Source organism: Pituophis catenifer, unplaced genomic scaffold (genome assembly GCF_029215685.1).
Source record: "Pituophis catenifer annectens isolate HBS135680 unplaced genomic scaffold, rPitCat1.0.hap2 SCAF_3, whole genome shotgun sequence".
Classification (NCBI taxonomy): Eukaryota; Metazoa; Chordata; class Lepidosauria; order Squamata; family Colubridae; genus Pituophis; species Pituophis catenifer.
The window spans coordinates 6,213,460-6,226,947 of NW_027256883.1; the positions used below are offsets into that span (position 1 = coordinate 6,213,460).

Here is a 13,488-nt window from a genome sequence, read left to right on the forward strand (position 1 = left end):
TCAGGGTTGACATTTACATTGGTTTTTAAATTGTTTTAATTTTGACCTGTTGTGAACTGCCCAGAGTTGCTTAGATGAGACCGTTAGCCATACAAATTGAAATTATTATTACCTTATGGAAAATTGAGAAACCCAACTGAATATCTTGTTGTGTGATACAAGAATTGAAGGACAAGAGAAGGAACACTCAATTTGGACACAGACTTCGGGGTCATGATTCTTAATTTTGCTTGTGAGGCTTTGGTGAGGGACTTTGTTCAAGTGTTTTGAAAGTTCAGCTATATGATGTCTTACTACATCTCACCATACACCTGTTTTATGATTTATTTTAAGTCCAAAAATTATGAGAGAAAAAGGACTTGCTTGAAGAATACAGCAACAGCATAAACACATTTTTTTTTGCTAGGCAACCTGTTCCCCAAATAAGTACTTTCATTTGTGGATAGATTAACATTTCAGAAACTCATCTCTTTTCATTTACAGTACAATTTAATTTGTGCTTGTTTGCCTAGAAGTGATTCTTATTATCATCAACATGGAATGATTTAAGTAAAGCAATTTAAATTGTTATTTCAGTGAGCAAAAAAAGAGGATTATTTAAGTACTTTATAGCTTTTGAATGAGGATATAAATTGATAGTTGGAGAATCACGTAAAATTAACATGCTTAAAACCAGATTATTTAATGCTCTTACTCAGCAATTCAAAGCTAGTTCAATATCCTTTTATGTGCAGTGGCTGATTAATATATTGCGGAAATACATTTTGATGATAGTAGTAGAAAGTGACCATAATTATTTTGTATCAGAATATTGATACCGGATAATGCATTTTATGGTGATACATGCAGAAAATAAAAGCTCTCCAGCTCCAAAAGTAATGATATTTTTTTGATTGGAATATGTGAAATATGTGAAAATTATTCCCATATTACCAAGGATTTGCTGTCTGTATAATTGAATGCTTTATATAAGTAGGATGAGAAGCATCCTTTGGTAAATTTATGTCATTAAATGTGATTAAAATGTTATGCATGCAAGTGAATATTAGATCTTCACAGTTTGCAATGACCTAGGTCAGTCGTAATGTTAAACCATAATATAATCTGGCATTTTGTAATGTGCTAACCCATCCTCTCTATTTTGATTACCTTTATTGGTTTCTTTCTTCTTTGATTGGTTGCCCATTACACTAAGGCAAAAATAAATTACATTATTTTGAGCATTAAATGTCATTCATATCATAAATATATTCTTCTCTGCACAAAAGGATGTTATGGAAGTGTTCTGTGTTTGCCTAAATTTAGTAGTCTTGTATAGATACAGTTTGTTTCCATTTACTACACCACTATACAACAAAGAGCAAGCAGCTTTTGAGAGCTTATTCTAAAGACCCGAATGCTTGCTTAACCTCTGAGAAAAGTTGGAGCTGAGACTGTTGTGATAAAAATAGAAATAAATAATAGTATTAACTATAGCTATGCACAACTATACATTCTTTTTACCTCAGTGTGTAACACTGTATAAATTGTTTTCATCCAAGGACTTTAAGACACTGTATTTCTATGCAGAATTTCCTTTTAAAATATTTACAATTCTAACAATTCTCTTTTCAGTAAGTGTGAACATGTGCATATGCCTGCCTGTTTATTTATTAGGTCTGTACTTTGAATTTGAGAACAACAAAGTACATGAATGTACACATGGTAGTAAAGCAGTAGTTCTCTAAAGCAGCTTTGTCTTCTCTCAGGATCATGCAATTTCCCTCTATGTTTGCTTTAAAATGTTGCTGATAGTTGTGTGCACCCTGTATGCTTCTAAGTATTTTTATCCCTTTGAATCCAGAACCCTAGTGTTTATGCTTGCAGTTCTTGCTCAGAAACTCAGAATTTGAAGCTGAGTCTGACTCTACAAAAATTCTGAAATGCATGCTTTCTGATCAATACTCTTTTCTTTCTCACTTCAAAGGTACGTTGATGATACTGCCCTGAACACAAACAACAAGAAAATTAGTTCTGTGAGGATTTCACATTAGGTCTCACCTCTCCAACAGTATTATTCCATACTTCAAAATAAACTTTTTGAAATCAGTGGGGGATTTTTGAGAGCAGTGTTATGATGTGATAGATATTGGTGCCTGCTTCATTTTTAAAGCATTGCTTGGCACCCCACTGTCCATGGTGCTGAAGTAGAAAAATCTTCAACATGCCACTTTTTCATTTCTGTTGAGACGGCTTGTGCATTTTTGTGGGGTGAATGTACTCTATTTTCATTCATAGATAAATCATCCTAGACAATTCTACAAGGTTGCTTCCAGAGTAGATTAAATGACCTAGCCATAGTTTTAATCATGTTTCTAAAGAAAAGCAAAGGTGGGGATTTAGTTCATTTCTAGGAAACACAAAGACCCAAAAGGATGCAATTTAGTTTATGCTCAGCAACAGTGTTACCAACATTTCATTGTCAGTACCGACATTCTTGATTAGGAATCTTTTACTCTGGCTCTTCCTTTCTTAATCGTTGTAATGGAAATTAGATACCTTTTTTCTATTTTCCACTATATAAAAGGGCTGGACTGAAACACAGCACTGAGGTCCTGATCATAGCAGCAGAAGAACAAGCACTAAGCTCCATAGAAGCAGGGCCTACCTCACTAGACAGGACCCAAGGTGCAGGCTGTGCAGAGAGGCCTCAGACACTGTCCAACCCATAGTGACAGGGTGTAAGATGCAGGTAGGAACAGTATACACTGAACGGCACAACCAAGAAACTAGTTTGGTGTACAGCAACATCTGTCCAGAATATGGACTAGATCTAAGTCTAGATGGGAGATTCCACAAAGCATTGTGGGGAATATCTACGGAGATTCTCTAGTCATCCAGGTCATGGTTGCCCCAAAGGTGCCTTTTCAAAAGGCAACTGGACTTTCTGTTTTTTCCCTTGAAGAAGTTCTGAACTGATCTGATCTGAAGAAGAAGAATAGAATAGAATAGAATAGAATAGAATGGAATGGAATGGAATGGAATGGAATGGAATGGAATGGAATGGAATGGAATGGAATGGAATGGAATGGAATGGAATGGAATGGAATAGAATAGAATAGAATAGAATAGAATAGAATAGAATAGAATAGAATAGAATAGAATAGAATGGAATAACAGAGTTGGAAGGGACCTTGGAGGTCTTCTAGTCCAACCCCCTGCCTAGGCAGGAAACTCTACACCACTTCAGACACATGGTTATCCAACATCTTAAAAACTTCCAGTGTTGGAGAATTCACAACTTCTGGAGGCAAGTTGTTCCACTGGTTAATTGTTCTAACTGTCAGGAAATTTCTCCTTAGTTCTAGGTTGCTTCTCTCCTTGATTAGTTTCCACCCATTGCTTCTTGTCCTGCCTTCAGGGGCTTTGGAGAATAGCTTGACTCCCTCTTCTTTGTGGCAACCCCTGAGATATCGGAACACTACTATCATGTCACCCCTACTTCTTCTTTTCTTGGACGAGTTCTTGGATGAGAAGCTAAATGTCTTCAAGGAAAAACAAAGTCCAGTTATTTTTTTAAAAAGCACCTTTGGGATTGTGGGGAATAATACAGCTAAGATCCTATGGGGCTTCCAGATACAGGCAGACAGGCAGGTACTGGCCAATCAACAGGCGTCGTGGTAGTAGACAAGGACCAGAAGACAGTGGTAGTGATAGAGGTAGCAGTGTTCAGTGACAGCAGAATCAGGAAGGAGTATGAGAAGCTGGAGAAATACCAGGGCCTGAAGAAGAACTAGAGCAGATGTGGAAAGTCAAGGCCAAAGTGGTTCCAGTGGTGGTAGGAGCATTCTGGGCTTTGCCTCCTAAGCAGGGAGAGTGGCTCCAAGAGATCCCAGAAATGATATTGGAGCTATCTGTCCAGAAGAGGGCAAACTAGGAACAGCTAAAATACTGTGCAGAACCCTCAAAGGTCTGAGGATCTGAAATTGAATTAGATAGATACCACCTGTAAGGGTGAGAAGGGAATTATTTTTTATCTGTCTTTTATAAGATGACATACTAATCACTAATATTGTCGGAAACATAATGTGATACAGCACCAATCATTGCTTTCCACTCTCCACATCACAATCAAAAATAATCGAACAACATATCTAGGACATGATTAAATACAATATGTTATCAAATAAACTTTGTTAGATCTGTCTATATGTGTCTCTTTAATTTTTTTCTATTCCTGTATGTCTCTAATTTTGTTTTGTTCCTTCCTTTCTTGTTTCTTGTTTTTTTTTCCTCTCATACTGCCCTGTGAGTGTGTTTTTGGGTCTCAAAAGGTAGGCCTTTGATCACATTGTATTGCTTAAAACTAGCTAGTTTTTGTACGCTGCCTTCTTATTTTGCCATCACTGAATAATGTAACGTTGCATTTGTGTGTCTTTCTATAATATGGCAATTTTATTTACACGACAACTGATTGCTGCTGCCTGACTTTCCATTGTGGTTTTCATTCTTTTGGCATTTGGCAACTGTTTTTTGACAGTACTTTTCTTCACTTATTTGCCTTGTTGAGTTGGAGATTAAAATGTAGTAAAGTAATGTATCTTTTGATACTTGCTGGTTTTGCATTTATTTTGTTTCCTGTTTTCAGGAAACAAATTTAAGTTTTCGCTTGTTCACTTTCAAACTGAAAAGATTACTTCAGCTTAGAGTAAATGTTGCTGGCTTTCAGAAGCCTGAGCAATGTTACAGCTGCCAGTCATTTAGCTAAGCATGTTATCTCACCTTGAATTTAGTGGGCATTTGTTTTGTAATTTTTGACATACAGATCTTCACTAATTCATTTTTGCATGCATTTTTTTCCTTCAAGAATCTTTGAAGATGTGATGACGTTTAATACCTTCCTGATTGTTCAATTTAATACTTATCGCTCATTCCAGTTGAGGAATGATGGATACATATTAAAAATTTCTTGTAAAAGATCACTTCAGTCCATTAAGGAAATTGCTGCATTTGACTTTGTGTTTATACTTCTATGTATGGAGAACAATTTCATATCCCTTGCAGGGTACAAAATGCACCATCATATTTGGCTGCTTCAGATGTAATGCCAAACAATGGGAGTTAATCTCAGGCTTGCATTTGCCTTCATCTTTTTCAATTCTACTGATTTTTTTTTTCATGGTAAACTTGTGTATAGCAAGCTACTAACTGTCAGTAATGCAGAAAATCAATACTCACTGCCGATTCAGAAGCTTGGCTTTTCATACATAGAAGATGAAGCATCAGATAAAATCACGGTCCTGAATATTGGGTCATTGGTTTGTCTAGAAGTTCAGACACTGCTTCCATAAAAAAGAGCTGCTCACAGGATTGGCTTTGCATGTATTCAGGATGTATACTTTCATGAATAGTGATAGATAATTTCTGAGTAAATCCCTGTTACTGATTGGATATTTTCTTTCGACCTGCATTTCTTAGAATTTGGTGGGATTTTGGCTTCTCTTTCACATCTGGGTAAAAGACAAATTTTTCAAAATAATTGAAGTCTGCTTTCCAAATCTTTGTCTTCAATTTTTTTGGGTTTCTGTGCTATGGGTGAACAGACCATATTTGTTTAGAGTAAGCATAACACAACTCACAATTTTCTTGAAAAACATTGGAAATTGTGATCAAAATATGGCTTCTAATTCAGGCTTGATATGGAGAGCCATGTTGGTGTAGTGGTTAAGGTGCTAGCCTAGAAACCAGGAGACTGTGAGTTCTATCCCTGCTTTAGGCATGAAAGTCGGATGGGTGATTTTGAGTTTAATCCCTGTCTTTCAGCCCAACTCACATCAAAGAGTTGTTGTGGGGGAAACAGAAAGAGAAAAGAGTATTATATACATTCGCTGCCTTGAATTACTTATAAAATAATAAACTCAGGAGAAAAAAAATCTAATAAATCTAATAAATAAATCAAAGAAGAAATGTGTGTAAGTATAAGGTTCAGACTCACTTGTATAATTGCCAACTATTGTTTTGTCATCTGGACCCAGCTGATTTCTTCTCATTGCATGTTTTTCTAGTTCTGTGTTTATTCTGTCTTAAATGAGAATTCATTCACCCTATGTGCTTTTTATGTACCCTCCATTCTCTCCTCCTGTTTATCAATTTCTCTTTACCCTGCTTAGGTAACTATTTAGTGCTTATTCAGATAAAATCCTTTTTTGCAATCCACACTTTTTGGCATTGGTTTTTATAATATTATTATAATTATGTAATATAATAGTGTATTTTTAAACCATCCTTCAGCTGGAGGTGTCCCTATCAAAACTGTATGTGTGTTTGTATATTTATTTGTTCACCTTAAATTTTACATTTAAGAGGAGTTGCTTGATTAATGTGCATGCCATCTTGTCGTTTTCGATTCCTAGAGACCATGTGAATAGACCTATTCCTAACTTTTCTAGTCTCTCAGTGGTGCACTCATCACGGCTGTAACTCAGTCCCCCTACCTTGCTGCTAGTCGGAATAACAAAACCATCAGGTTGATGAGGAAAGAGGAAAAATAGGAGATTAAATTCCAGTTCTCATTCTAGATGGGTATTCTCTGGGTGGAAAGGCACGATAAAAATTAGATAACAGCAACAACAGAGTTGAAAAGAAACATTACTGGGAAAGATTCTGCTACCCGGAGCGGATCTTTTAGCTGAGCAGATGGAATCTCAGCTCAGCATTTACACTCGGCTATAAATAAAGCGTTTTAAGAAAGTCTCTAGTGTAATTTAATTCATTCAGGCATACCTCTGCTTTTTTTAAATTAAGATTTACTTTATATATTATCTGGTGGTAACTAGATATCTGTACTTAATTTCTGTCTGAATGGATTGGAGTTGTAAAATAATCAGATTTGCCAAGGACACTCTTAATGGAGCTTTATGACTACAGGACTGAAAGATATATCATTTTCTTTCTTTGATCAGCAAAAACTAATAATAATACACCACCGACAGGAAGAATTTGCTGACACGACTTCATTCACGAAAGTTTTTAGGGAAAGTATTCTTTACCTTAGTTATTTTAACAGATTATAATGCATGCACATTCCTTTTTTTTCTTTTAGTTCAAAATTCCATTAAGAGAGGACTAAGAATGACAGTAAGAACAGAGCTATTAAGACAAGAAATGAAAGGAAGCTTCTGAAGCAATATATATTTAATCAAACCATTCGAACGTTTAATAAGAGTTTGTCTGTTTTGACTAGTGACAGATCTGCAAGGATTCGAGAGTTCTTTCCCAGATCTCTTCATCTGCTTTCACCTGCAGATATTGGGAATTTGAACTTAAGATAATTTAGATTAAAATGCATTTTAAGATTAATTTGAAATACATCCCTATAAAGAAACCATCTTTCTTTTGCTAGTAAAAAATAATTACCCAAAACGTATTTAGCATTTTAAAACATACAGCATTTCTTACTGCAGAACATGGTAGGCAAGCCGATGAAGTATGAGTATATGCTGATTAAAATAATGGAAATCTGTGTTGTGTCTTGTACTACTGTATATTGGTTTTTGTAAAATGCAAGTGTGTCCAGCATGATTGCATTTGTAAATTAAAAGGCGATAGAAATATTTGCTTTGCATTTATTTTGAGTATGTAAGAAGCCATACTAACTCTTAATAAAAATTATGTTATGTTACCTTGTGTTACATTATGTTAATGTATCTTTATGTCATAATTATCTATATATTTATCTATATAGATAAATAGTTATATCTATAGACTACTAAAACTCTTGTTCCTATAAACTTGTAACTGAGCAAAATAGTATATCATAGAACAAAATTTGCAGAATGCATCTAAAATTCAGGACCCACGATTCCGTGGAATTGAAATTTGGCAAATTCTATAAAAAAATGTATGACATAAGCCTTATCATAAAGCTGTTTATGACATGAAAAGTGTCATAAACATTTCCTGTGCTGACGATTGTCTGTGCTATACACTTCACCATGGGCTAAACGCTTTATGACATAATACAAAATGTCATAAACATTTCCTGTGCTGATATTTCATTGTGCTAGTTTCAAGGCATGGGCTATTTTCAAGGCAGAAATATCTCTGAATGTATCACAACTTTTCCAGGGAACATAGTACATTAGAAGCTCTGCCATTGTTGACATATGTCTCACATATGTCTCAAAGCTGCCTGTGATAAATATAATCCATTCGGGGTACAATATTTCATTCTACTATGTCTATGTCTACTACTACTATGCTAGATGAATGCAATAAAACCGCAGTGTTATTGTATGAGTTTAGGTATATCTATGGTTACTTTTTTCTCATATTTTTGCAATATTTCAGTCTTAGTGATTCCACCCCCCCCCTCCGACCCATAAGAACTTGTAAATATGAATTCTCAATTGAAGTCGGTAATAAAACTGAAATTTCAAACAGGACAATCATTCTGGTGAGAGGAAATCGACTGTGCCATAAAATGTGTAATGAACCTATTCATAAAGATAATTAGTTTTTTAGAAAATATTTTTTCTCATTTATAGGCAAATAACACCGTCAAGTTTGTAGAAATTATCTTGCCATTTTAAAATGCCATTTTCCTTCACATAATCTGAAGATGTGGAATTAAGTTTTAGTTCATAATCGAATGATACTACATCATATAAATCATTTAAATTCTGTCAGTGCATGAAAGATGCTGCCTTAAGTATGACATGTCATTGGCCACTCTCAAAAGATTGCAAACATTAAACTATTTTGCCCTTAGAAGGTGTAATAAAAAGGCTCAATATGGAACATCTTCCTGCTACTAAGCTTGGAATTCATATTGAGTCTATCCTAAATTATTTTAAGTGTTGATCTTCCTAGTCTTCATATAATACTTCTGTTTGCCAAACTTACTGTATTGCTTGATGAGCTAATAAAAAGAAGAGGTTCACCCAATTACAGGGCTAAAAAACTGAACTTTTAGATGCAAATGTGCTGAGAAAACCATTAATAGTATTCCATATACATGCCGCAGGTTTGTTTCCAAGAATACAATGTCTTTGTTCTACCCGGCTCCCAAACACAACAAACCTCTGTAGTTAAATCAATGATTCCTTTATTAGGAGCGTCAGCAGCCCCAGCAAAAAGTCTCTCTCTCACAGCAGGCTAACAAGTCTGTCCAGCAGGGAGATGAATAGTTGACTACCACACCTATTCATCTCCACCCCCTGCCTTTTATCCCCAGAGCTAGGGTGGGGCTTCGCTAGCAGCGGTGGCTCTTCCGTCCCAAGGATCGGCCCACAGATTTCCACTGCTCTCCTCTCCTCTGCCTTCTGCGAATCCACGCATCAGGCACTGGACCCACCTGTTCCTCTTCTTCCTCATCAGCCATCTCCAGACCTGGGGTCTGTTGACTCTCCATCTGAGGGCTGATGTATGGCCCAGGCTCCGCCTCTGTCTCTCTCTCTCTGACAGCTCCATTCCCTCATCCCCCTCGGAGCTCTCAGGTTGCCTTGATGCTGACCCTGACTCCCATGCCTCCTCCTCCTCCTCTGATTCGGCTGCTGGAGGGGCTGGTGGCCGACAGGCCACAGCAGTCATTTTCTGGTGTTGAGTATCTTTGTTTATATTGCATCCCCTACAACAGGGGTCCCCAATCCCCAGGCCCCGGACCAGTGCCGGTCTATGGCCCATTTAGGAACCAGAGTACACAGTTGGAGGTGAGCAGCAGGCGAGCGAAACTGCGCATGTGTGGGATCTAGATTGTGTGTTTCCCTGGTCCGTGGAAAAATAGTCTTCCACGAAACTGGTCCCTAGTGCCAAAAAGGTTGGGACTGCTGCCCTATAGTGAGTATTCCGATAGCTGGGAATAGACTTCTTAGCTCTTGGTGAAGACCATTGATTGCTTGTCAATAAGATGCAAACTTAAGGAGAAGAGTAAAGCAAAAAAAAAGAAAAGAAAAGAAGACATTGTCTTATAGAACAGCACAATTGAACTAATTCTGTACTCTTTGTTTTTGTATCCCAGACATTATAAAAAGCGATGTCAGGGTCGTATGCGGAAACATGTTGGGGACCTTTGCCTACAGGCCGGGATGTTGCAAGATTCCCTTGTTCACTATCATATGGCTGTGGAACTTCTCCGTTCTGTAAATGACTTTTTGTGGCTCGGAGGTAAGGATGATAGAGTTGGGAATGAAACTTAATTGTATTTAAAAGGCTTAGGGCATGACATTATTTGTCACATTATTTCATTCCTTTATGTTATTGGAAGATGGTTTGTGATTAAAAGTGTACATTATTAGCCACCCAGAGTTGCTGCATTAGTGATATGGGGTGGCATAGAAATTTAATAAACAAATAAAATAAATTATTAATAAACAACAAAACAAGAACAATAATACAGTAGGTCATAATAAAAATAAAAATGGCTCTAAAATTCAGAGTAATTTGTGGTTCTTTTTACAATCCCCAACGCATGTCACAACTTTTGAGCACCCCTAATGTTTTGAAATTGAAAGTTGGAAAATTTGACACGCCCTGCCTGAGAGAATGTGAACCTTTGCAGAAAATAATAGAGAACACACTCCTTGTCTCTATTTCCTTGAACAGACTTTATGGTGTTCTCTGGCTTTTGGACTATGAAATACGGAATCCTATACCGGCAGTCCTTGGTTAATGACCACTCAATCAGCAGCTGTTCGAAATTGCAATGGCGTTGAATGAGTGGTACTTAGGACTAGTCCTTGAAGACATCTCACCATCCCCATGGTCATGTTATTGCGATCCAGGTGCTTGGCAACTGGCTTACACTTAACAACCGTTGAAACATCCTGTGGCCATGTAATCGCCACTTGTGTGGAAGAGGACCTGATCTGGGGCGCTCACATTGCAGCACTGGTCAAAAGGGCCCAGCAGAGATTATACTACCTGAGACTTCTCAGGAAACAACAACAAAGAAAACAGGGACTGCTGACATTGCTGTTGCTAAACCGTATGGTCACATGACACGGCACTACATCTGTTAATGAGGGAAATTCATAAAGTTGACCGCATTTGTCAATGCCATTGTTAAGCAAGGACTGCCTGTAATATATGGGATAGAAATCCAAGCATCATTTCTTCGGGTAAAAAGCGTGCTAAAACCTGGAGACCGTTGAGTTTGGGGAAATACTGTTAATGTGAAACCCAAAGGTGCTTTTTCAGGAGGCAACTGGACTTCCTTGTTTTTTTTTTCTTTTTGAAGACGTTTTGCTTCTCATCCAAGGAGCTTCTTCAGCTCTGTGAAAGGATAGTGGGGAATGGAAGGATTTAGATTCCTTGCAGACATAAATCCTTCCATTCCCCACTATCCTGCCAGAGCTGAAGAAACTTCTTGGATGACAAGCAAAACATCTTCAAAAAGAAAAAACCAGAAAGTCCAGCTGCCTCCTGAAGGGACAACCATGACCTGGATGACTGAGAATTTCTAGAGACGTTAATGTGAAAGCAAAACTTTGTCCAAATTATTTTATATATTCATGGTAAAAAAAGAGTGATTTCCTCTGTTTTTGGCCAGATGATTAGCTCTTTCCTGAGCATCGATAACTGCCATGCCCACCTTCCTATAGAAGAAAAGCCGAATATTAGGATTCTTTGTAAATATCTTTACCATTCTTTGTACCTGAACCACTTCCATGCCTTTTTATATACCTTGTATTTAACATACTGTATTAGATGTATTATTGTATTAAAGGAAATGTATTTATTACATGTATGGGCTGTGATAAAACTGCCATTAAAAGAGCTGTTTTCATCTATAGCTGCTCTTGAAGGATTATGCTCAGCCTCCGTCATCTATCACTATCCTGGGGGCACTGGAGGTAAAATTGGGTCTCGCAGGGCACAAGGAGGCTCACTTTCTGCAGAGGCAGGTAACAGGCATAGACCTGGTAAGCAAAAGCTTGTGTAGTTGTTTTTTAAATTGTGATGACATTTTTTTTTGGGGGTCTAATATATATATGCTGGTTAAATATTTTGCACAATATTTGAGGGTTTGTTTTTCTTTGAATCTTTGTTCAAAGTGTGCCCGTGCCGCATGTAAGATTTATTTTAGCCTTATGTAATTTTAGTCTATGGCTTCTCAATTCTCAGCAGTTTTGTCCACATATATTTATTTTAGCCTTACGTAATTTTAGCCTACGGCTTCTCAATTCTCAAAGTTTTGTCCACATATAAAAGTTAAGAGTTTAGTGGGGTTTTTTTTAACATTGAAAAATATACCATCCACAGGAGAAAAATAGCACCGACCTTGCAGAAAGATAGTTTTGCTGCACATGTCAGCGACTGACTGCGAAGCTTACAATTAGCTAGTTTTATTTGGGAGCAGAATTGAAGGAGAAATTAGAAGGTGAAGACAGGTGTGATGCTGGAGGAGAAAAGAAGCTGGATTTTTTAGACTTGAGACTAAAGAGGTTTTGCTGAATCTGAAGTGTTGATATTAGTGGCGGTGTCAGGAATACTGTACCCGTGGCACTGGTACGATAACACTTCTGAGAACCTTCTAATTTTTTTAAAAAAAGTGTTTTAGAAAGAATGCACAGGTAGTTCTTGACTTGAGAGTGCAAGTTGGACTAGAATTTAAATCATACATCGAGGAACCCATGTAACTGGACTGGATTTTACGATCATTTTTTGTGGCAGTTGTTAAGTGAATCACATGGTGATTCCATGTGATTCACACCACAACTCAAATCAATCCATTTTCCTCCATTTAGCTTTTTTCCTGGTCCAACTGTCACAACTGTAGGTAGCTATGAGAAACAGCTAAACTACCGCAGCTAAACTGTATTTGGCTGCTTTGTCTTTGCTTTTCCATACTCGATTCATGCTCATCATTTGACTGCTCAGAAGGTGTACGTGAGCCACCTTTGACATGCAAACTGACTACAGCGGAAATAAAGAAGTTCATTGAAGAACCAATGCAAGTACCACAGTGGCCCTGTCACGCCCAATCAATAGTGAGATGTTTGAAAAAAGGTCACAGAGGCAGCAAGCAGAGTGAATAGACATGAGAAATGTGAAGGTTATATCAGAGGTTAAGAAGCAAGTCGGCGGCTGATGTCGAAGAACAAGAATCGAAACAAGATTTGATGAAACTCACTTAAACATTTTTGTAACTCAGATCATTGCTTTCTGGTGCTAGTTTATGATTGCATGGAATTTTTTTTGCTTAGCTGGATAAGAAGATTCGTGCAGAGAAAAACTTTAATTTTTGTAGCACAAGGTGTAATTTTGAGAAGATAAAGTTAACAGTATTTGTCTTATAAGAGACTTTTGTGAGGCATATATATGATCAGACGTGGATTTACCATACCAAGCTAAAGGTTGCGCAGTTGCAAAAATAACAGCAGATTTGAATTCTTGGTGTAAAAAAAAACACTTATTTTTTTTAACCCTTCACTGAAAAAAATTGCAAAAATTAATTTCGTCCTACAAATCTGTCCTACTGAAAGGGTGTTTTTCACTGGGAAAAACGCT

At 37.1% G+C, this 13,488-nt stretch overlaps 1 protein-coding gene across 1 annotated transcript in view; it reads left to right on the forward strand.

Annotated features, from left to right (window-relative positions):
* The window catches only part of TRAPPC9 (trafficking protein particle complex subunit 9), a 338,887-nt gene that overhangs the window by 6,606 nt on the left and 318,793 nt on the right, over positions 1 to 13,488 (forward strand). The window contains exons 3-4 of the mRNA XM_070941975.1: positions 9,998 to 10,143; positions 11,772 to 11,900. Of these exons, the coding sequence (XP_070798076.1) occupies positions 9,998 to 10,143; positions 11,772 to 11,900 (275 nt within the window). The remainder of the gene's footprint in view (positions 1 to 9,997; positions 10,144 to 11,771; positions 11,901 to 13,488) is intronic.